Source organism: Arvicanthis niloticus, chromosome 8, assembly GCF_011762505.2.
Source record: "Arvicanthis niloticus isolate mArvNil1 chromosome 8, mArvNil1.pat.X, whole genome shotgun sequence".
Taxonomy (NCBI): domain Eukaryota; kingdom Metazoa; phylum Chordata; class Mammalia; order Rodentia; family Muridae; genus Arvicanthis; species Arvicanthis niloticus.
Genome location: NC_047665.1, coordinates 57,213,938 through 57,236,452, shown reverse-complemented (window position 1 = coordinate 57,236,452; position 22,515 = coordinate 57,213,938). Strand labels below are relative to the sequence as shown.

Genomic DNA, 22,515 nt, shown 5'->3' with positions numbered 1-22,515 from the left:
TGAGCGCGGAAACCGCGAGTTCCCTGGCCCCACCCACTTCCTGCTGTCAGTTTTGGTCCCGCCTATCCGCGAGCGGATCCAGTTCCGCTTCCGACGGCTTCACAGTTTTAGCGCTCAGGGTCGCCATGGGCAAGTCGGATTTTCTGAGCCCCAAGGCCATCGCCAATAGGATTAAGTCCAAAGGGCTCCAGAAGCTTCGCTGGTACTGCCAGATGTGCCAAAAGCAATGCCGCGACGAGGTAAGTGGCTCAGGGTGGCCGCGCAGTCTTCCCCAGCCCGGCGCCTTAGGTCTGTTTTCTCACTGCCCTACGCGCCGCCCTCCAGCTCCTCGAGAAGTGATCCCAGACAAGCACTCACTGATCACTTAGAATTGCTAGGCTCCGTCTGGCACTGGGGTTTTACATTTAGACTTCCCTGGTGGGGTCGGTCAAGATTAGGAACTCAAGTTGCTCCGCTTAATAGTGATATGGGCTTGGACAATACTGGCAAAGTGGAGGTAATAGTTGTAGCTACCTGCAAGGTTGTCACTGAGTTTGACTTTTTTAAGACAAAGGACCCCCCCCTGGCCCCATGACATGATGCCCCAAATCCCCACTTGCTACTGCTATCCTAGAGTTTCAATATACGGATTTCTAAAGGTGCAGGCTTGCAGTCCATCGCACCTAGGAGTTACCTCTAAGTGTTTTTTCATATTTGCTTATTGTCTGAAATATAGTAAATTATATAAATATATAAATGTCAGTATACCTTCACCCTTGCAAACTTAATTGTGTGATCAACATAACAAGTAATCGTATTATCATTTCAATTTATGTCGAAATGCCACCAATGTAACAAACCTAATAAAAATTCCTGTACATTATCTGCTACACACTTCTTTATTTTTATTTTGTTTTGGAGACAGTGTCTCAGTAGGTAGCTTTGGCTGGTCTGGCCCTCACCATGTAGATAGACCAGGCTGGGCCTCAAACAAGATCTACCTGCCTCTGCCTCCCAAGTGCTGGTATCCGAGACAAACATCACCCCACTTCATATTACTTCATATTAATACTTCCTTGGTAGTCTCGTGGTGGTGATGGGTACCAGGGAGCTTGTTTATTAAGCAGTGGTACAAGTTCAATCCAAGGTCTTAGGTATGCCTGCCAAATGCTCTACCACCGAGCTCTTATGCCTCTACCCCATAGTTCTGTTATCTTATTTTGGTGTGTGTGTATTTATACATTTTTGCATGCTGCACCAAATGTGTACAGATGCCAGTAGAGGGCATATAAGTCTTACATACAGAGATCAAAGGGCCACATGTTGGTGGTTATGCCTTCCAGCATGAGGGTCCTGGGGACTGAAATCAGGTTATCACATCTGGCACCAAGCACTGTTAGCCACAGAGCCTCATGTCAGACTCTACACAGTCCCACTGCCACTGACTGCATTGAAAAACTCTGTGCTTGTTTTGCCAAGACAAGGTTTCTCTGTGTAGCCCTGGCTGTCCTGGAACTTGCTCTGTAGACCAGGCTGGTTTTGAACCTGTCTGTCTGTCTGTCTCTACCTCCTTAGTTCTGAGACTAAATGTGTGCACCACCACTGTCTGGCTTCAAAACTCTGGCTTATTTACACTCATTTCTTTCTCATTTATTTGATTCTTTTGTCTTTCATGATAGGGTTTCTCTGTGTAGCCCTGGCTGTCACAGAACTCACTCTGTAGACCAGGCTGGCCTCAACCTTCCAAATGCTGGGATTAATGGCATGCTTCATCATCACCCAGCTCATTTCTAACTTTGTAGCCATCCATGGGCCACCTACAATGTTTACCTAATTTGTGCACTGCCTGAAGAAAATGGTTATTTCAGTTTTACTTTAAAAGAAACTTGCTATCAAAGAACAGTATTGCTTTCCATAAATTAAAATATAAATCAAAATGAAATCAAATTGATATTAAATTCTAGAAGCCCAAAGGAATGGATTGGGAGGGGTGGCATGGATATAATGGTTCTGGTCTTCCTTCCTCTCAGTTTTCCCGGTATTTCAAGATAGGAACAGAAAAGGAAACACGTAAAAGCGAACTCCTCCTCCCCTTGACCACCTTTGAAGAAGGGAAGGCAGTGAACGTAGCTGAGGACAGCCAGCCAGAGTCAACAGCCCTACAATGAAAAAGCAGTTAACAGAACTGCTCATGTGTCTTCTTCTCATGAGAACTTAATTTCAGAAGAACATCTAGGGATAATCAAACCAGGTGCCAGATGTGGTGGCACACACCTGGAATTGCAGCACTCCACAGGCAGAGACAGGAGGGTCGCAAGTTCCAGGTCCAATGCTGAGGTTTAAGGTGTATGCCTCCATGTCCACCTCATTGCTTCTTGGTTTAAAAAATTTAAACTGTTTTCCCCCTCTTGCTAATTCCCTCCTAACTCCCAGGATAGAGTCCTTTCTAATATTACTTTGTAGCTAGGCTGTCACCTTAAGGTTCCTTCATGAATCTTAGCACACACTGTGAGACTCTGAGGACTTCCTTCCATGGCACAGAATGAAACACATGGGACCACTCATAAAGCAGTCTTTCCAAAAATGTTTACTCTAAACCTAATTTAGCCGACAGAACTACAAGAACTAGAGAAAGAAGGCAGAATGAAGTCATTCGCCATAACGGGAGTGCAATACACAACCACGTGGCATTAGCCTCTCTGCTGAGGCAGTGCCAAGAAGAAAAGGATGCTTATGTTTAATGATATGTGTGCCTGTGTGTCTGTGTGTGCACATTTGCTTGTTTATGGAGGCCAAAAGGGGGGGGGGTGTATATGTTGGAATATATAAGGGAATGTATGGGGAATATGTAGGGTAAATTTTTCAGTTCTTCTACATATGTACTATTGAAATTTCAGGTTCCAATATAGGTAGAAGAAATATACCAAGACATGTTCTCTTAAGTTTTTGTCTTTGTGTGTATGAAAAGAGGTGTTGGATCCCTGTGGTCAGTGTCATAGCTGTTGGAAGCACCCTGACGTAGGTGCTGGGTACTGAACTTAGGTCCAGCAGCTTGTTCTCCTAACCACTTAGTGATCTCTAGCCCCAACATGCTTTTTTTTAAAGCAATCTTAAAAAGTATGGCTATAATATATTTAACAACATCTAAGCAGTGGGCATTAGTGCATTTTGGATAAGAAGCTAGAGTAGAAGAAAACAAGTGAAAAGAGTGTCTGCAGTGAGAACTCCGTATGACCCTGTGGTGGTTTGAATGTGCTTGGCTCAGGGAGTGGCCATGTTTGGAGGTGTGGTCTTGTTGGAGTAGGTGTGTCACTGTGGGCCTGGGCTTTAAGACTCTCTCCTAGCTGCCTAGAAGCTCGTCTTCTGTTTGCCTTTGAAACAAAATGTAGAACTCTCAGCTCCTCCTGTGTCCATGCCTGCCTGGACACTGCCATTTTCCCAGCTTGATGATAATGGACTGAACCTCTGAACCTGTAAGCTAGACCCAATTAAATATCCAAGAGTTGCCTTGGTCATGGTGTCTGTTCACAGCAGTAACACCCTAACTAAGACAGACCCTTTGTGCTTGTTTCGTCCCCTCCGTATGGTGCTCAGTAAGAGCGAGTTGAAGCTCCCCCATGAAGTCACTGGCAGCAGTCTACATGGTTTTTCCCCAGCACCAAGGTCTCCTGACCTTGAGTGTTCTGTAATTGGCTGGGTTGCAAGATTCAATTCTGTGAACAGCAAAATGAGAAACGGAGCTGTACTCAGTATTTCCCATGATATCCTGAGGACCTGCATTTGGATCACCAGCAAAACTAATTAAGGGAGCCAGAGGCAGAAGGATCCCTGGAGCTTGCTTGCCAGCTAGTCTTCCTGAACCTGTGAACCTGTGAGCTCCATCTCAAAAGAAGTAGCTGGAAAGGGGCAGGAGCACACCTGAGTCCCACCTCTGTCTACACACACACACACACACACACACACACACACACACTAGCTGGAGAGGGGCAGGAGCACACCTGAGTCCCACCTCTGTCTATACACACACACGCACACACTTAAACACACTAACATGGCACACACATACTCATATACACACCTGCAGGCACACAGACACACACACATACCCACCTGGATACACTCATACCTGCGTACACACACACACATACATACCTGCACACACAGTCACACACTCTAACACACTCATTCACACTTACACTCACATAGAGTGTGGTTAGAGTAAGTGATTTGATTTAGTAAAAATCGTTTATCAAGAATGGAGAAATGACTCATTGGCAAGAGCTCTGGCTGTTCTTCCAGAGGACCAGGTTCTATTCCCAGCACCACTACTGTCTATCACTGTCTTCAGTTCCAGTGAGTCCAACCCTATAGCAGCCTGTCCCTTTCAGATACTGCACACGATGGTACACAGGCATGCATGCGCACAAAACACCCACACATAATTTTAAAACTTAAAAAAGAAAAGAATTTGTCATTAACCCATTTTCAGGCCTTAATCGACTATCGTGGGGGTGTTGTGATAGTGTAGATAAGAATTTAATTACCTTCTTTACATATTTTGTAGAATGGATTTAAGTGTCACTGTATGTCTGAATCTCATCAAAGACAACTGTTGCTGGCTTCAGAAAATCCACAGCAATTTATGGATTATTTTTCAGAGTAAGTAATTCAAAGACATCCTTACCTCTCGAGGTTACTCAGTGGGCATGTAATAGAAGTGCTTCATACTGTATATATTGTAGATTGCTGTCCCTTGTGTGTTGAGACAGCTGTAGTCTCATCATTGTGCCCGGTCTTTATCTTCTTTTGAAATTAACCACCGTTCACAATCTTAGAACCATTTTCCTGCCTTTGACATCAGCTCTGCCTAGCCTCAAAGCTTTCCCATCTAGGGGCTTTGGGGCGGCACCTAGGGATGAGCGTTCTGAGTTTTCCTGTGCTTTAGGTGCATCATGGCTTTGATGGCACTGAAAGTGACTTAATACTTTTAAAGGGCTGAGGAGCTTGTCTGGTTCTAATAAAGCTTTTCTGATAATGATTAGAAATACTAGTCTTTTTTTTTTTTTTTTTTTTTTTTTTTTTTACAAACCTCTAGATCTTTTCTGAGGACCACTTTATAAATGTGACTGAAGATACCAAAGGGCTTTTGTTATATATGTGTCAACATTTGAAATTAAATCTGAAAAAGTCACAAATATTATGTATTAGTCCATTTAAAAATACTAGAATACTTACCCCATGTTCAAATAAAATGGGGATTTGGGAGAAGACTCCTCAAATAAAGTGCTTGCCAACCCCATTTGAGGACTAGAGTTCCAGTCCCCAGCATCCACAGAACAACCAAACAAACAGGTATAGTGATTAACCCTCAATCCCAGTGCTGAGGAACAGAGACAGCGGATCCCTGGGGCAAGCCAGTAGCTAGACTGTACATTGTAGCTGTCTTCAAACACACCAGAAAAAGCTATCAGATTCCATTACAGATGCTTGTGAGCCACCATGTGATTGCTGGGAATTGAACTCAGGACCTCTGGAAGAGCAGTCAGTGCTCTTAACAGCTGAGACATCTCTCCAGCCTCCCCCACAACCCTCTTCTCTTTTCTTGATTTAAGATAGGGTCTTACTGTGCATCCAAGGATAGTGTTGAACTTAAAATCCTCTTGCTTCAGTCTTACAAATGCTGGGATTATAGATGTGTTCTACCATACGTGGCTGAGATTTTTAATAGAAAAACTAAACCAAAGCAACATACTATATTCCAAATACAAAAACATATATTTTACATTTTTTTTAACAAATGTCTTCAGCATCTCACTTAAAAGGTAACTAGATTCTCACCTTTCCTTGCACATTTAGTCTGTTACAAAATATTGTTTAATTGGGGAAGATAAACGAAATTTAGCCTTAGCATAGATGGTTTGTCAGATGAGGAAAGCACTCACATGATCTTTCCAAAGACACTGTACTAAGGTCGTGTACACAAGGTTCTTGGTATAGTTATAACACTGAGTCTGGAACCAGGACAGTGAGTTTAATTAAAATCCACTGGTCTACATTTTGGGTGGATCTTGTACACCCAAAAGGTCTTGTAATGAATTCATCTTGATCTTTTGAAAAGTATTGAGTGAATGAGTTACAAAACCCTTCCTTTGCAATGGTGACCTCAGTTATTGTACAGTGTCATCTGACTGTGTTCATCAATAGCAGCACAGATGCTGTCAGAACAGCGCTTGGGTGGAGAGGTACCTTGAGCTGGCAGGTCCCAATTGCTACATTTCTAGTTGTGACTCGGAAGCTCAATCCTGTCATTGGCTCTTATGCTAGCAGGACAGTCTTATTTTCATTCTGAGAGCATGATGTCCAGCTAGGAATAAAGGTAGCTTCAGTGTGAGAACAGTTGAGCTCCCAGCTCGGCTGTATGGGTGCTTTCCTCATAGCAGCTGTGAGCACAGGGGCAGCAGTTCATCTGTAACCTTCACCCCATCACAGTGTTAGCAAGGAGACATTGAAGGCTGGGGTGCAATACAGCCAGCACGTTTTACTGCTCCACAGGGACAGTCTAGACAAAGCTCATCTTAGTTTTTCGTTTGTTGACATGGTGTTACAGAGTATATCCCTTGTTGGATGGCTTGAGATCACCCACTACCCATGACCTTGCTTTGGATGCTAAGCTGCTGGTGGGTTTACCTTCCATTTGGAAAATATTAATTCATTCATTCATTCATTCATTCATTCATTTGTGTTTTGAAGCAGGGTCTTAGGTAGTCGTGGCTGACTTGGTACTCAACATATAGTACAGGCTGGTCTCAGATTCAGGTTAGTCCTCTTGTACGAGCCTCCTTAGTGCTGGTATGACACATGTCTGCTATGAAGCACATTTTCCTTCCATTGCTTTTAATCTCAAGAAATGTGTTATTCTAATTATGTTATCATAATTGATAATTCCCTCCCTCCCTCCCTCCCTCCTGTACTGCTTGTCTCCTCCCTCCCCCCCAAGTAATCTACTCTTTTGTTGTCATGTCACATGTATTCTGTTAGCCTCCTTTCCTCTCCCTTCTTGTGCTTCTCCTCTTTCTGTCTCTCTCTCTCTCTTTCTGTCTCTCTCTCTCTCTCTCTCTCTCTCTCTCTCTCTCTCTTTCTCTCACACACACACACACAAAACTTCAAATCTAGGTTTCACATATGAGAGAAAACATTTGTCTTTATGATCTGACTTTTCTTAACATCACGATTTTTGTTTCTATTTTTTTCTTGCAAATATTATGATTTCATTTTTTATTTATTTATTTTATGTGTATATGTATTTTGCCTGTATGGAGACTAAAAGAGAGTGTTGAATCCCCTGGGACTGCAGTCAAAGACACTTGTGAGCAGCAATGTGGTTGCTGGGAATCAAACCTGGTTCCTCACAAGGAATAGTCACTGCTCTTCTTGGCTAAACCATGGAAACATCTTTAGCCCCTCTATTTTTTCTTTAGGATGGGATAATACATGGTCGTCTTTCAAATTACAGATTTTAATTTATTAATTTTCAAACTAAGTTTGAATGTTTTTCTAGTGTCTGCAGAAAACTATATGTGTGTGTGTGTATATATATATGTGTATATATATATATATATATATATATATCATGACAGACATTCAAGATGATTCAGAACGTTGGCTAGCCCTCATCTTCCAGCACACCTCCCTCATGCAGTTCTTCCTCTATATAACCTCATTATTCCCTTCTCAGATTTCAGCCTCAGCAGGTTAAGTGTCATGTCTCAAACACACCCTGTGTTCACAACTGTTAACTGGCAGTGACCTTCCGTTTTGACCTTTGGATTATATTTCACTGTCCATATTAAAATCACCTCTGGCAGTGCCCTCAAATCTGTTTATGATGTCTTCTTACTTTTCTTTTTTAGTTGACTTATTGGAACTGCTTAGGTTAAGATGTGTCTTTTACCCACCTGGACAGAGTGGTATTCTTTTACTGGAGTCATCAGCACAGGGACCCTGAGATAGATCCTCTCTAAGGACATGTGCTAGCTTTACTGAGGCCAAGCATCTCAACTCCAGACTGACTTACCACTTTCCTTTGAAAGCCAGTCTTTGCAGATCTTTCTCTGTTCACTTTAAAGGTTTGTAGCACATGATAGTATAGGTGATTGGTGAGACGATTGGTCACTAAAGTTTGTGATTGCTCGAACTTCAAAAAGATGTCACATTATATTTATAGCAAGTACCTTAATGACTCTCTTTGTTTCTTCACTAGGGAATTCCGAAATGACTTTCTGGAACTTCTGAGGAGACGCTTTGGTAACCATCTTAAATATTTTGAAAATAATAATTTCATAATTGTGTGGGTTTTTCAGGCCCAACACTGTGTCATATTTTGTTTTCAGGCACTAAGAGGGTCCACAACAACATTGTCTACAATGAATACATCAGCCACCGAGAGCACATCCACATGAACGCCACTCAGTGGGAAACGCTGACCGACTTTACCAAGTGGCTGGGTAGAGAGGGTAAGGAGAGTGGACAGGGACTGGTGATCTGTGGCTCAAACTCTAGGGGAGACACCATTTTCAGTTTCTGTCTGACTTTAAAGAACGAGGATATGTAGGGCAATCAGAAAGGCAGGAGGCCGTACAATCCCACAGGCGAGCTTACTATATGCCACTTTGATCGTTTTGTTCTGTAAGCTGGGTCTTATATAGCCCAGGCTGCACTGGAACTTACCACCCTCCTGCCTCTGCTTCCTGGGTGCTGGCTTACACAGTTTGGAGCCACACTGGCAAGGGAGAGGACTTCATTTGACAATGCACTGTATTCCCTATTAGGCACTTTTCATCCAGTGACAAAACACCTGAGAACGATCTATTTTAACTCACAGTTCCTGAGAATTCAGCTCACGGTGACTTGGCTCCTGTGCTTCTAGACTGTAGTGAGGGAAAACATGCCTGGGAGCACATGATGGAGCAAAACCACAAGATGAGGCAAAGCAGGGGCCAGGGGCTTGGAGTGAGATGTGCCCTTCCAGAGCATGGCCCAGTGAGATGTGCCCTTCTAAAACATGGCCCAGTGAGATGTGCTCTTCCAGGACATGGCACAAAGGGGAGCTTGCTCCCTCCTCCCAGGACCTACCTGTTAGTCTCTGCCACCTCCCAATAGTGCTTTCAGATGAAGAATCCATGAGTGGATGAATTCACTGATGGAGTCAGGGCCTCCAGATCCAGTCATGTTACAATGCCTGGAGACCAATCTCTCAGCACATGTGCTCTGGGAGATGGTTTGTATCCAAATCATAATATTTCATTTGGTTTAAGAACTGCTAGTATTGGCTGGGCGGTGGTGGCACACGCCTTTAATCCCAGTGCTTGGGAGGCAGAGGCAGGCAGATTTCTGAGTTTGAGGCCAGCCTGGTCTACAGAATGAGTTCCAGGACAGCCAGGGCTACACAGAGAAACCCTGTCTCGAAAAATTAAAACAAACAAACAAACAAATAAACAGAACTATTAGTAGTCTGATGGCCTGAAATTGATCTTTAGGGCACACTTTTCAGGTTCCTGAAAATGTCTAAGCTCTACACAAACACATGTGTACATCACACACATACACACGTTGTACCACACATAAACATGTATACCACACATGCACAAAAAAACTAATAAAATTATTTTAGAAAGTTATTTTATTTTTTTTTAAAGATTGATTTATTTATTTCATATATGTGAGGACACTGTCACTATCCCCAGACACACCGGAAGAGGGCATCAGATCCCATAACAGATGGTTGTGAGCCACCATGTGGTGCTGGGAATTGAACTCAGGACCTCTGGAGGAGCAGTTGGTGCTCTTAACCACTGAGCCATCTCTCCAGCCCCTAGAAAGTTATTTTAGAAAGTTATTTTTAAAAGTTATTAGTGCTAATAACTTTTACTCTTTTTATCTTCATATTCATCTTTTCTTCCTTCCTTTTTTCCTTCATTTGTTGAGACAATAGCTCACACTGAACCCCAAACTACTCTAGAACTCAATATGTATTCCAAGTTGGCCTGGAACTCATGGATGTCCTCCTGCTTCAGCCTCCTAAATGTTAAGGTATAGCATGAACCACCACCACTCAGCGTTATAGTTCTTTAAGAAATGCTTCTCATTCTCTCCTGAGATTAGTGCTCAAGTTTGCTCTTCTCTCATTTCTAATCTTTATATGATGAGAAATTAGGAAGGCAGGATCTTGGTGTCAGTATTTTGCTTATTTGTTGTGTTACGTCATTCTAATTGATTATTTACTATTTATTGGACAGCAAGGGCTCTGGTGTAGTTGATCAGTTGTTCCTACAGTACTTCCTTATGTGTGTCTCATTAACTGTTACTCGGTGCAGCTCCATGAGCATGGGAGTGAAAACTCCTGTCTCAGGTCGTTGTGTTCAGGATATTGTTGAGTCACTGAGTGCGTGCGCAGAGGTGGGATGTTGTACATTGGTAGTTTACTCTGGAGCTGTACAGTCACACTGTCGTTCTGATATTTTGTTTTTAAGGCTTATGTAAAGTGGATGAGACACCAAAAGGCTGGTACATTCAGTACATAGACAGAGACCCAGAAACTATCCGTCGGCAACTGGAATTAGAAAAAAAGAAGAAGCAAGATCTTGATGATGAAGAAAAAACTGCCAAATTCATTGAGGAGCAGGTGAGAAGAGGCCTGGAAGGGAAAGAGCAAGAGACACCTGTTTTTACTGAATTAAGCCGAGAAAATGATGAAGAAAAAGTTACGTTCAATCTGAATAAAGGAGCGGGTAGCTCAGCGGGAGCAACAACGTCCAAGCCAAGCTCTTTGGGACCAAGTGCACTGAAGATGCTGGGGAGCGCAGCCTCTGGAAAGCGGAAGGAGTCTTCACAGAGCTCGGCTCAGCCTGCAAAGAAGAAGAAGAAGTCTGCCCTGGATGAGATCATGGAGATTGAAGAGGAAAAGAAAAGGACCTCACGGACAGACTCCTGGTTACAGCCTGGGATCATTGTGAAAATTATAACGAAGAAGCTTGGGGAGAAATATCACAAGAGAAAAGGGGTCGTTAAGGAAGTGATTGACAGATACACAGCTGTGGTAAAGATGAGTGACTCTGGAGACAAGCTGAAACTAGACCAGACTCATTTAGAGACAGTCATTCCAGCCCCAGGGAAAAGAGTTCTAGTTTTAAACGGAGGCTACAGAGGAAATGAAGGCACCCTCGAATCCATCAATGAGAAGACGTTTTCAGCCACGATAGTCATTGAAACAGGACCTTTGAAAGGACGCAGAGTTGAAGGAATTCAATATGAGGACATATCTAAACTTGCTTGAGTTTGAAAATTGGTTAACAACACATTGAAATTGTAAAACATCAAATTGATGTTAGCCAAGGCACTGTGTAACTCTACTGTGTTAGGGGCTTTGTTTTGTATAAAGAAATCATCTATTTAAATACTACTGGATAGTTATTTGGGTAAATTTTTAATAAAATCTAATGGTTTTTTTTTTAATCATCAAAACTGTCATTTTATCTTCGTTCTGTTTTCCTGATGGATTTTTACCATCATTAAAGAGTACTATTGTAAAGTGTCACCTAAGAGAATTTGGAAACCATAGCAAATTCTTAAAGCATAGCAGCATCTGTTTCTAGTCAGGCAAGCTTGACCTGGATTCTTACGAGTCACAAGTCATTTTCTTTTGCTAGAATAAAACCAGTGAAGAGATGTCATTTTATTTTCTTAAGAAATCCTTTAGAGTCTGTTGAGATGGCTCAGCAGTTAAGAGCACTGATTGTTTTTCCGGAGAATCCACATTCAGTTCCCAGCACCTGCATAATGTCTCGCAGCTATCTAGAACTCAGTCCCAAATCCAGTGCCCTCTTACGGCCTTCACGAGCACTGCATGACATGCTGTGCAGACGTCCGTGCAGGCCAGACACTCATACACATAAAACAAATAGTATATGTGTCCAACCTTTGCTGTCTCTGGACCATATTGGAGAAAGAACTGCCCTAGAATACACATTAGATTCTGTAGTGTCTAACTGGTGGTTGATAGATTGTGAGAACATGCATTGTTTTATTTTCCATGACCAGTGGGTCATGATGTCATTTACAAAGTTCGTGCTTCAGAACAAGACAATCTGTGTGTGTGTGTGTGTGTGTGTGTGTGTACATATATATAACTGGGGTTATAGATTAATGAAATGACATGGGGGCTCTGGAAACTGAACTTAAAACCCCTCTGCAAAAGCAGAAAGTGTTCTTCGCTGTTGAGGTAACCTTCCAGCCTCCTGCACTTACGGGTTTTACCTTAAAGAAAGCTGACTTAGTTTACATTCATTTTAAATCCCTTTTGAAAACTGAAAAGCAAACTTCTGACTAAGGTATAATCTCAGCTGAGACATATTTTTCTCAAATAAGGTTTCCAATCATTTAAGATGAAGTGCACATTTAATTGGTTTCATGGTAGCTATGTGATTGATACTTGGGCCAAGCTTGTGAACACAGGCCACATGAGACAAAAAGGTGGTTAATCTGTCTCACGAATAGCAGCTCTGTTAGTTGGCTGAGATCTCAATTGTTCATACTGAAGATAACTAAATAGCAGGTTGTCAATGCATAGGACCATCTAAAGAATGAACAGGCTTGCTTATGGGCAAAGCTGTTTCCAACTGTCACCATTAACTTGATTTCCTTGTTTGAAATGCAAGTTCGATTATTCATTTAAAATGAAAAATAAGCCACCATATTTCTGGTCTCAAGAGGGATTATATATGAACAATTAGTTACTGATAAAGTTACTTTTCCAGGTGATGAGTGTTGAAATACCAACTATTAAAGTTTTTTTTCCCGAGTTACACGTATGGGGTTGATTTTTATAGAACTATTCGGTAGAACTGTTAACCCAATTTTGCACCGTTTGGGCAGTGCTGTCCCTACAATGGAGTTCAGTGTAGAAGCAGCCATGAAGACATAATGTTCCCTGTTTATGTCTGTGTTCACTCAAAGTCTCATAATTGACCCTGTGAAGGAAAAGTAAGTGTTTAATCCCTAAAGTTGAGGTGATATTTAACAGAAAGTGGATTTTCACAGGCTAGCCCAGTTCCTGGACTTGACCTCAGTGGTAGCTAGCGTCATCAACAAGATCCAGGGTTGCTGATGAACACATCCGGAAACGAACTCCTGAGTCTTTTTTTGCAAATATTTATTTTTCTCGGGTGGCATAGCAGGCTGTTTAGGCCACTATAATATCTGGGTTTATTTCGAGTTGCTGAAACTGAGGAATAACTGCAAAAAGTGTCAAGGGAGAAAAATGTACGCATTGCAGCTTCCAAAACCGTAAGCCGTTAAGGTCGTTGAAGAAAGCTATAGAGCTGAGACACAAAATAATCCTTGTAGTGCCCGTCGATAAAACCTTTCCCACTGTTGTGTACAAACCAGCAGGGAACATCTGTTCCAAACACGATATCAGTCCTGTAGTCCTTCTGCATGCCTCTGGAAGGAAGATGGGTAGGGTTAGGCATGAGACAACACAGTAACAGGTCATAGCTAGAAACAGCCCTTGTTCCTGTTCTTTGTGCCTTTCTTACTATTTCCACCCATCCTCTATCCTTCCCTGCCACCCCCACCAAGTTAAAAGAAATGTCAGTGTCTAGGGTTGGTGCTAGAACACAGTAACCAGTGTATACTCAGACAATTAAGACAGTCCTCCTATTAGTTGGTCTCTGTGGATTCTTCCAGCAGCAGGACAGTAGCAAAGATGGAGAAACTAAAACTCAGTGCTGTGGGCTAACGCTGCTACCGGGTGAATCTGAGGCACCCCTTCAGTTTGTGGATGTGTTTTACTGAAGGATGATGCCAGCAGTTTATGAGCAAATTCAAGTCTTCCCTTTGGAGGATGAAGAAGACAATAATTTGAAATACATTCGGCACATTGCTGTCAGCGAGCCTTAAAAGAGTGGAGTGGGGCCCCTTTGGTTTTATTTACTAATCAGCAGGTCTCCGGCTTGCAAAAGGTGGAGAGGCTCAGTGTTTGCCCTTTGTCATAGAAAAGATGGTTTGCTGTGGAACTGCCTCTGCTGTAAAGCAATTGCTGCGTGAGTCTCACCATTTCTCCGTGCTTACTGATGTCTATTAATAACCCATTGTTCTGTCTGGGAAGCCAATACCGTTTGCGTGGTATAATCAGAATCCATTTTACTTCATGGGTCTGTTTTGTGGTGGCATGCATCATACCTAATTTTGAGATTTAATTGTCACTGCAAAATTACATTTTAGTTATGTGGAAGATGATGCCACGTCTGTACTGTTGTTATTCCTAATAAGAAAAATTAAGTGCTTTATAAAATAGCAAAAGACAAAAAATGTTTCAGAATTCTATCAAATGAGGCATGAGGGAGGCAATTGAACAAGGAGGAGGGGGCTGCAATTCAAGGATTTATAATTTACTCTCAGAGTGCTAAATTCCAACTTTGAAATGAAGCACAAGGATGTGATACATGTAAGAAAAACTACCCCAAAACACATGCAGTGTGTCCATGTTCAAGAAGCTTTTATGTAAAAATCGGCATGCCTTCTGTAGAACTGTGCCTCCCGGATATTTTATGGTCTCTTCCTTTGGTCAACATTTTCAAATCAGTTTCTCACTGTAGGACTCTAACATTCAGATGAGAGCACTAGATTAATCCATCTTGCCACTTCACGAGGTGTGTGCGCATACCTGTAGTCATGATTTGCATTTAATCTGGGCTATCTGACCCGTCCCCTGGCTATATTGTATATGTGTCTATTGTCAGTGACTTGGGAAGTTTGACAGTGTTCAAGGTGGCTTTTCTTATGCATCCAGGGCCTACCTGGTGACAGTCAGCTTATGTCCTTTCACCTCCATGCTTGCTTCAGGTTTCCCCGGCACCTTTCCTGGTCTCTCATTGAAGATGTGGATGTCTGGCTCATGCATGAACTGTCCTAATGACACAAAGCATAGATGTTAATTTACATGGAATCCAAAGCCTGTCATTGGACTCGAGTAACATATTGACCTTCCCTCCAGAATCCCTTTATATTTGATGCTGTTTTACTAGACCATCAGTAAATGGCTACCCTTCTGATGGCAGCAGGCTAGCTAGGTATTGGAGAATGTAGCTCAGATCATAGATATAGGGTGGTTTGAGATGCCACATGCTTACATCTGAACTCTTTCTTTAATTTTTTTTTTTTTTTTTTTGGGGGGGGTTTTGGGTTTTTTTTTTTTTTTTTTTTTTTTTTTTTTTTTTTTTTTTTTCGAGACAGGGTTTCTCTGTATAGCCTTAGCTGACCTGGAACTCGCTCTGTAGACCAGGCTGGCCTCAAACTCAGAAATCCGCCTGCCTCTGCCTCCCAAGTGCTGGGATTAAAGGCGTGCGCCACCACCGCCCTGCTTATTTTTTATTTCTATGAATACATTGCAGCTATCTTCAGATACACAGTAGAAGAGTGCATCAGATCCCATTACAGATGGTTGTGGGTCACTACATGGTTGCTGGGAATTGAACTCAGGACCTCTGGTAGAGCAGTCAGTGCTTTTAACCACTGAGCCATCTCTCCAGCCCTGAACTCTTCTTAAAATACCTGATGTTATGGAGTCTTATTTGTCACAGAGCTCCTAAACCAAGTCACTTCTCTTTGGTCACAGAAGAAAGCCTTAGCATAAATCTTAACCTGTTTTATGCCTTTAAATTGCCACCTTCATGTCATTGGGCAGATGGTCTTGGCCATAATGTCTCCCAGTCATCCTGTTCTGGTGGCCTACCTGCCACCTGCCCAGCTTCTAACCATAGTCATCCAAGTCACTGCATGCTGATGGTGGAAATACTTTACCTAACAGTCCATGCACACTAGGCGAGAACTTGTCTGTTGGGGGAGCGTAGATCCCCAGGAAGTCCACATTAACTGGATGCTTCCTCCACACACGGTGCAGCAGAACGGAAAAGAACAGCTCTTTATTCAGTGTGAGAGTCACAGATTTTTCTTTCTTCACAGAGATGAGCATCCTGTGGGAAAGTCAACATAGCACTAGTTTCTATATGATTTCAGAGCAGACATTCTCTCTCCCTCCCTCTGTCACAGCCCCCCCCCCCCCGTGTATGTGTGTGTGTGTCCTGAGATTGAACTCAGGTAATCAGTCTCAGAAGCAAGTGCCTTTGCACACTGAGCCATCTTGCCAGCCCTAATAACAAACTCTCCATTCCTTCAGTGAGACCTTCACCATATCAGTGGGTGTGGTATGTCTAAAACAGTCAGTGGCCAGGCCCTAATTGGGAAGATCCTCTTGCATAAAATACAATCATACCATTTGGAGCATACTTGATGTATGCTACAGATTCCAATGGACAGATCTGCTTGCATGTATTGAGTGCTTACTGTATGCATTTCACCATACCTTGTCACTGAGACACAGTGAGCACTGAAAACAATTCCAGGACCCAGGGATAGCACAGTGCATGAGAAGTGCTTCCCTGAACCCCAATGCCTTTGTATATAAAATGATGGCTGTGTGATCTCTGCTGAGGTTGAGGCTAGGCTTACTTCCACAGCCGTGTTCCAAGGGTGGATGGGAATCAAGGTGGGATCCTACTTGCCTCGCATTCCCAAGATGAGCTGTATCGGACCAGGACAATCGAGATGTAGAGGAACCAGAGCTCAGGGTGATGGTCTCAGTGCTGATCTCTATCTTCATGTCTTCCTTTTGGAAATAAAATGCCAGTTTTCCAAAGTAGGTGCTTAGTTTTCCATTCTCTGCCTTTTTGGCCCCAATAAGCTGACCATTGACTAAAATTCCTGTAAAGGAAAACATGCTTTGTCTCTTGTGCCCCACGGGCGGGCACCACAGTTTGTATTTATAAAGTTTGACAAGCTGACAATTTCACAATAGAAATACTTCTGTTTCTGAAACATTTTAAAGTTAATATTTTATAAAATAATTAAATCAAGACATCAGCTAGCTCATGCTCAGAATATATGTTTAAGTTATACTTGCTTGAAATGATTAATATATATGATTCAATTTCTCACTAGTTATTTATACTTTTAAAGCTATAGTGTATCTAATGAGGTAAGAGAGGAAAAAAAATGGAATCCCAAGTATTCACAGGGAAGCCTGGCCATTGTGCAATTAGTTAATTAAAGTGTAATTTGCTTTTATGTTACCTGATTCTGGGTCAGACACCAGACTTAGGATTTTCCCAGGTTCTGAATCAATATTGAAACAAATATTCTTTTTGCTTTTTGGCAGATAAATGATGAAGTGGGGGTCATTTTCCACTAGAAAATATACAAGAAAAATAAAAACATAAAATTATAAAATGGAAGATGATTTTGTCATTGTTGTTTACCGAGACAGGATCTAACTTTGTAGCACAGGCTGCCCTTGAACTTGTGATCTTCTTGTCTTAGCCTCCAGAAGGCAAGATTGTAGGCATTCATTACATTACCTCCTGACCCTTCCTCTAGTCTCTAAAACTACACAGTTCAATTCAGGTAGTCAACAAAGACTTGGTTCATTGGCCAATGTCAAAGCTGGGCACTAGAGAGCATTGTTAAGGTATGAAACAATGACTGCTTTGGAAAACATTTATGGCAAAACTTTCATTCTATGTAAATACAGTACTTGTGGTGGTTTGAATAATATTGCTCCCACTCCCACCCCAGGTTCATATACTTGAATGCTTAGTCACCAGGGAGTTGCAATACTTGAGAAAGATTAGGAGATGTGGCCTTGTTGGAGGAAGTGTGTCACGAGTGGGGTGGGCTTTGAGGTTTTCAAAAGACAAAGCCAGGCCCAGTGGCTCTCTCTTCCTGCTGGCTACAGATCCAGATGTAGACCTCTCAGCTACTTCTCCAAGTATCCTGTCAGCCTGCATGCTGTCACACTCCCTGCAATGATGATGTGTTTCTAGGCAAATGGAATGGAACTCCTTATGCTCGTCAGTGTATCTTTAACATTTGATAGGGTTGGAAGTGGGTTGAAGATCTCCGTGTCAACGTTATATATTCCGGAAATCCTATGATTGATGGGCCAAGCACTAGTTAGACATTGAATGTCTGGATATGAGAATCTTGCTTTATAACTACCCTATAGCCATTACCCCATAATACAGGTGGTATAACTGAGAGCAGAGTAGTGTACAGCCCATGGTCACATTGGAAGAATTTGACCCCAGGATGGTCTGATTCAGGGGCAGCCTTTTTGTTACATCAAAGAGCAGACTAAACATATGGAAGAAGCTTTGTAGTCTTACTGGGAACGTCATTTTAAATAGGCTGTCTTGTCCTTTTATGCTGCAAAAGCTTGACTCTGAAAAGTGACAGTGGGTGGCTCCTGTGCTGGACATCATAGCATGTCCCACTCTTGGGAGCTATTCACCGCACAAGCCTTGCATGCTGATCTTCCACACAGAGTCCCTACTCGGGAGTGCAGCTACAAGTAGCATTATCATCAACAAAGATGGAAACAGCAAATCATTCGGGGCCCACAAAGAACACTATTGGAGATAAGCCACTGTGGGAGCCCGGTGGGAGCCTTGTGGAAGCCCTGTGGACTCCTGTGGGAAGCCCCGTGGGAACTCTATGAGAAACCCTATGGGGAGCCCTGTGGGAGCCCCATGGGATGCCCCTTGGGAGCTCTGTGAGAAACCCTGTGTGGAGCCCTGTGTAAGCCCCGTGGGAGCTCTGTGAGAAGCCCTGTGGTGAGCTCTGTGAGAAGCCCTGTGGGAGCTCTGTGAGAAGCCCTGTGGTGAGCTCTGTGAGAAGCCCTGTGGGAGCTCTGTGAGAAGCCCTGTGGGGAGCCCTGTGGGAAGCCTCATGGTTCAGAATGGCCATTCTAACTTCACGAAGAGGTATAGAGTTTAGGCCTGGGAAACTGCTCAGTGGCTTCCTTAAACTAATAGTGTGAGGGATTTGTGTATCAATTAGAATAAAGTGATCTTATTTCAAAATCCAATAAAACAATAGTGTGTGTGTGTGTGTGTGTGTGTGTGTGTGTGTGTGTGTGTGTGTGTGTGTGTGTGTCATGTGAATATATAGCCCTAGGTGGCCTGAAACTTCCTATGCACATAGGCTGGCCTTGAACTCACAGAGATTCATTTGCTGCTACTCCCTGTATGTTGGAATTAAAGGCATTTGTCACCATGCCACCTAATCGCTCTCTCTCTCTCTCTCTCTCTCTCTCTCTCTCTCTCTCTCTCTCTCTCTCGTTTAAGGAAGCTTAAAGGGCATAGTTAGACTGGTTTACATTATAAAAATGATATTTAAAATGCAAACACAATTCAGAGAGAAAATAGGCGGCCACAAAAGCGGGCTGAGCAATTGCGCATGGGAGGAGGAGGCTGGCGGATGACCAAGATGGATGAAGGCCTCTTGGTTCACAGAGCAGACATGGGTCTGGCCGTGGCTTTACTGTTTCACGTTTAGTCAGTGCTGAAAGCAGCGATGGGAATGTGTGAGAAAGCAACCAAAGAGTTTCTGGGATTGTGAGCAAATATGGCTCCAACAAATTCAAGCCACGTTCAGTGTCTTCTGAGGGAATTGGTATGAACATTCTTCAGGAAGGGAGAAAAGAAATGTGATTGACATGTAGGACATTGCACCCAGGAGGCGTGTGCTCTCCCACACAGTGACACCCTCAGTGGTTCTCTTGTGAAATGGGGTATTGCTGTGTATCCACCTTGGCCTCAAACTCAGGGTTCATCTGCCTTCACCTTGAGTGGTGGGATTACAGGTGCCAGTCCCCAGTCTAGAGTTCAGTTTTACACATCATTTCATTTTAATTAACTAATTTTGGAGACAGGGTTTCCCTGCATAGCCCAAGTCAGCCTTGCACCTATGATCTTCCCACCTCAGCTTGGCAGTTCCAGCCTACGCTACCATGTTGGCTCAATAGTGCTAAGATGTCAGTTCTGAAGATTATCCACTGTGTGTGTGTGTGTGTATACATATGGGCCTGTGTTCTAGCATATATGTAGAGTTCAGAGGATTACTTGTGGTAGTCTGTTCTCTCCTACCACGCAGGTTTCCAGGACTGAGTTTGGGATATTAGGCTTGTTAACAAGTGCCTTTACCCTTGGGGACACCTCACTGGCCCATCTGAAGATTTGAGAGATCCTAGGGATCTGTACTTGCATTATCAACTAGAAAGAGCCTTCTGCTTTCATTGCAAACAACCTACAAGCTGCTGACCAGTGGGACCTTCCCTTAGGGAGGAAGCCTGGAGCGCTCTTAGAACGTCCAATGTTCGTTCTCTAAGAGAAGGAGGTTACAAAGCACATACATGTCCCAGGGGCTGCCAGGAAGTCTGTGAAGGCAGTGGCAAAGTCAGGACGTGGGGTAAAGTGGTGAAACCTGGGCAAACCCTTAGCTCATTTGCTTTCTGTCAACTTTGACAAGCACTAACTACAGAGGTGGCACAACTAAGCTCTGTGCTGTTTGTCTCCTTAGCTTTGCTGTGGCTAACACTCCCGCTGTGTTTGGATCACGGTGATAAGAGTTGCCTAGGTTACGTCTCAGAAACTTGAAGACCTTGCTTGTTGCAGCCACTGACTGACTCTTCCCTTGGAGACTGAACAGGTGTCTGATGGGTGGGTGACTTTATGATGCCAGAGGGCTGTCACACCATCCTCAGATGATGCTAACACCTCTAATTTCTGAATGTGCATTTCACAAAGGCCTCTGGAGTCTGTGTGCTTATAAACCACGGATCGCTCTCATCATTCCCCACACATTAATCACTGTTTCTCTGCCCTATACGTATCCTCAAGCCCTAGGGCATGTGGCTTTGAGACCTGTATCATGTCCCATGTCTCTCCATGTTCAGCCACAGTGTGAGTAAACTTTATCTTTTGCAAAGCTGATCACGTTGGTAATTGACAGGGTACATGTGGCTATCATTTCTTTAAACTCTGGGGCGACGGGAGGAGCTGCATTTACTGTTAAGTCCTCCAGGTGGCACCTTGGTCTCATACATTGAAAGGGGATGTGTCCATTATGCAGTGAGTGTCAGCGTCCAAACTCTCCAACAATTACATGTTAGTGACTTTCAGATGATCACATCTACTATCCGTGCCCACATGCATGTGACAACGAATGCATTTCGGTCAAAATCCCAATAGTTCCTATTTGATGATAACATCTACTTACTGAGCAACTAGTAAGTGCTTAACCAGTCAAGGCAACTCATCAAATGTGAAGCCACACTCCACCAGTTTATTCCCATGAGAAGAGCATCTCTTCTATTCCAGAGAGTTCACCTCATACAGTTGGAAATAGTATTAGGTATGGGTTTGTCCCCACACAAATTCATATTCTGAGCCTTACCCCTCAATACATGATGGTATCTGGACATGGAGCCCTTTAGAGGTTATTATTAAGTTTCTGTGATGTCACAGAATGAGGCCCTGATGCTAGTATTAGCATACAAAAAGTGACACCAGACATGCTTCAGCTATTTTGTTATGGCACCACAGTAAACTAATTCATGGAGCTTTTGTCTCTCCATAAAGGCAACAATGCCTGTAAAAGGCAGCTAGTCCTCAAGACATGGAGATTCTATTCATTTACAGAAATTCACACAGGGTTCTGATGGGTTAAGAAGAAAGAGATGCTTTTACCTCGAATCACATGAGGAGGTGGAGTAGACTCGAGTGGCCTCGCTCCAACTGCAAGCATGGCCGTCGCTGGTGTTGGGGATTGGTTGGCCCACGATGGGATGGAACCTGAGGCAACCCTGGTGCCATAATACAGTGCTCCTGCATAGAAGAACCCCCACTCATTAGTTCCTATGTACTCTTCCATAGACATTGCACTCAATTTAAAGAATCTGGGGTTTGTATCCTCTTTCCCAACCAAAGATTCTCAGCCGAGGTTTTCTCTTCCCATCTTTAAAAATATGAAACATTAGGCATCAAATCTAGCCTTTCGAGGATGCAAGGTAAGTGCTCCACTATTGATCTTCAACCTACAGCCTCATCGTTTTAGTTAGAGTCCCCTCTCCTCTTGTGCCTGCTAGCATCACACTGCGGGAGCCTGTGATCCAACTCTCCCAGTATCTAAGACTATAAGTGGGTCTGCAGAGAAAGGACTCCCCTGCTGGACATAGTGACACATGCCTACAACCCTAGCACTCAGAAAGTGGAGGCAGGAGGACCAGGAGTTCAAGGTCATCCTTGGCTAAATAGAGAGTTGATACCATCAAGCCCACTGGAACAAAGCTAAAAACTCAGAGGATCATTGTAGCGAAGGGCAGCCACGCCCAAGACAAGGAAAGACTATGCACCAGGAGGACACAAGAGGGGGAGAATCTAATTGGTTCAGTCTTAGCCTTAGCTATAAATATCCTTGGACATTTCTGGAGACTTCAAATGGGGCATAGACCACAAGAATGATTTTCCAGGCTGTTTCGAGGACCCCAGTTTCCTTTAAAAATGTGTGTGTGTGTGTGTGTGTGTGTGTGTGTGTGTGTGTGTGTGTGTGTGAGAGAGAGAGAGAGAGAGAGAGAGAGAGAGA

At 43.2% G+C, this 22,515-nt stretch overlaps 2 protein-coding genes across 3 annotated transcripts in view; one reads left to right on the top strand and one right to left on the bottom strand.

The window, feature by feature from the left end:
• Positions 1–8: 8 nt before the first annotated feature.
• Kin (Kin17 DNA and RNA binding protein) lies at positions 9–11,499 on the top strand. Its single transcript, XM_034510090.2, has 5 exons — positions 9–239; positions 4,544–4,638; positions 8,240–8,283; positions 8,370–8,492; positions 10,509–11,499. The coding sequence occupies exons 1-5, from the start codon at positions 126–128 to the stop codon at positions 11,309–11,311; spliced, it is 1,179 nt and encodes a 392-aa protein (XP_034365981.1). The 5' UTR covers positions 9–125; the 3' UTR covers positions 11,312–11,499.
• A 1,670-nt stretch (positions 11,500–13,169) lies between these two features.
• Positions 13,170–22,515, bottom strand: part of Itih2 (inter-alpha-trypsin inhibitor heavy chain 2) — a 34,977-nt gene continuing 25,631 nt past the window's right edge. The window contains exons 16-21 of one of the 2 annotated variants that reach the window (XM_034510427.2): positions 21,621–21,758; positions 17,167–17,280; positions 16,599–16,797; positions 15,838–16,010; positions 14,835–14,946; positions 13,170–13,476 (exon numbers count right to left, since the gene is read on the bottom strand). In XM_034510427.2, the coding sequence (XP_034366318.1) occupies positions 13,329–13,476; positions 14,835–14,946; positions 15,838–16,010; positions 16,599–16,797; positions 17,167–17,280; positions 21,621–21,758 (884 nt within the window). In that variant the 3' untranslated portion in view covers positions 13,170–13,328. Of the gene's footprint in view, positions 14,218–14,834; positions 14,947–15,837; positions 16,011–16,598; positions 16,798–17,166; positions 17,281–21,620; positions 21,759–22,515 lie in introns of both variants that reach the window. The other variant, XM_076939429.1, reaches the window with a different exon arrangement.

Coding starts and splice junctions, on each gene's coding strand:
- Kin (XM_034510090.2), top strand. CDS start 126: ATGGGCAAGTCGGATTTTCTGAGCCCCAAGGCCATCGCCAATAGGATT. Junction 4,639..8,239: donor TTTATGGATTATTTTTCAGA/GTAAGTAATTCA, acceptor TTTCTTCACTAG/GGAATTCCGAAATGACTTTC. Junction 8,284..8,369: donor ACTTCTGAGGAGACGCTTTG/GTAACCATCTTA, acceptor TTTTGTTTTCAG/GCACTAAGAGGGTCCACAAC.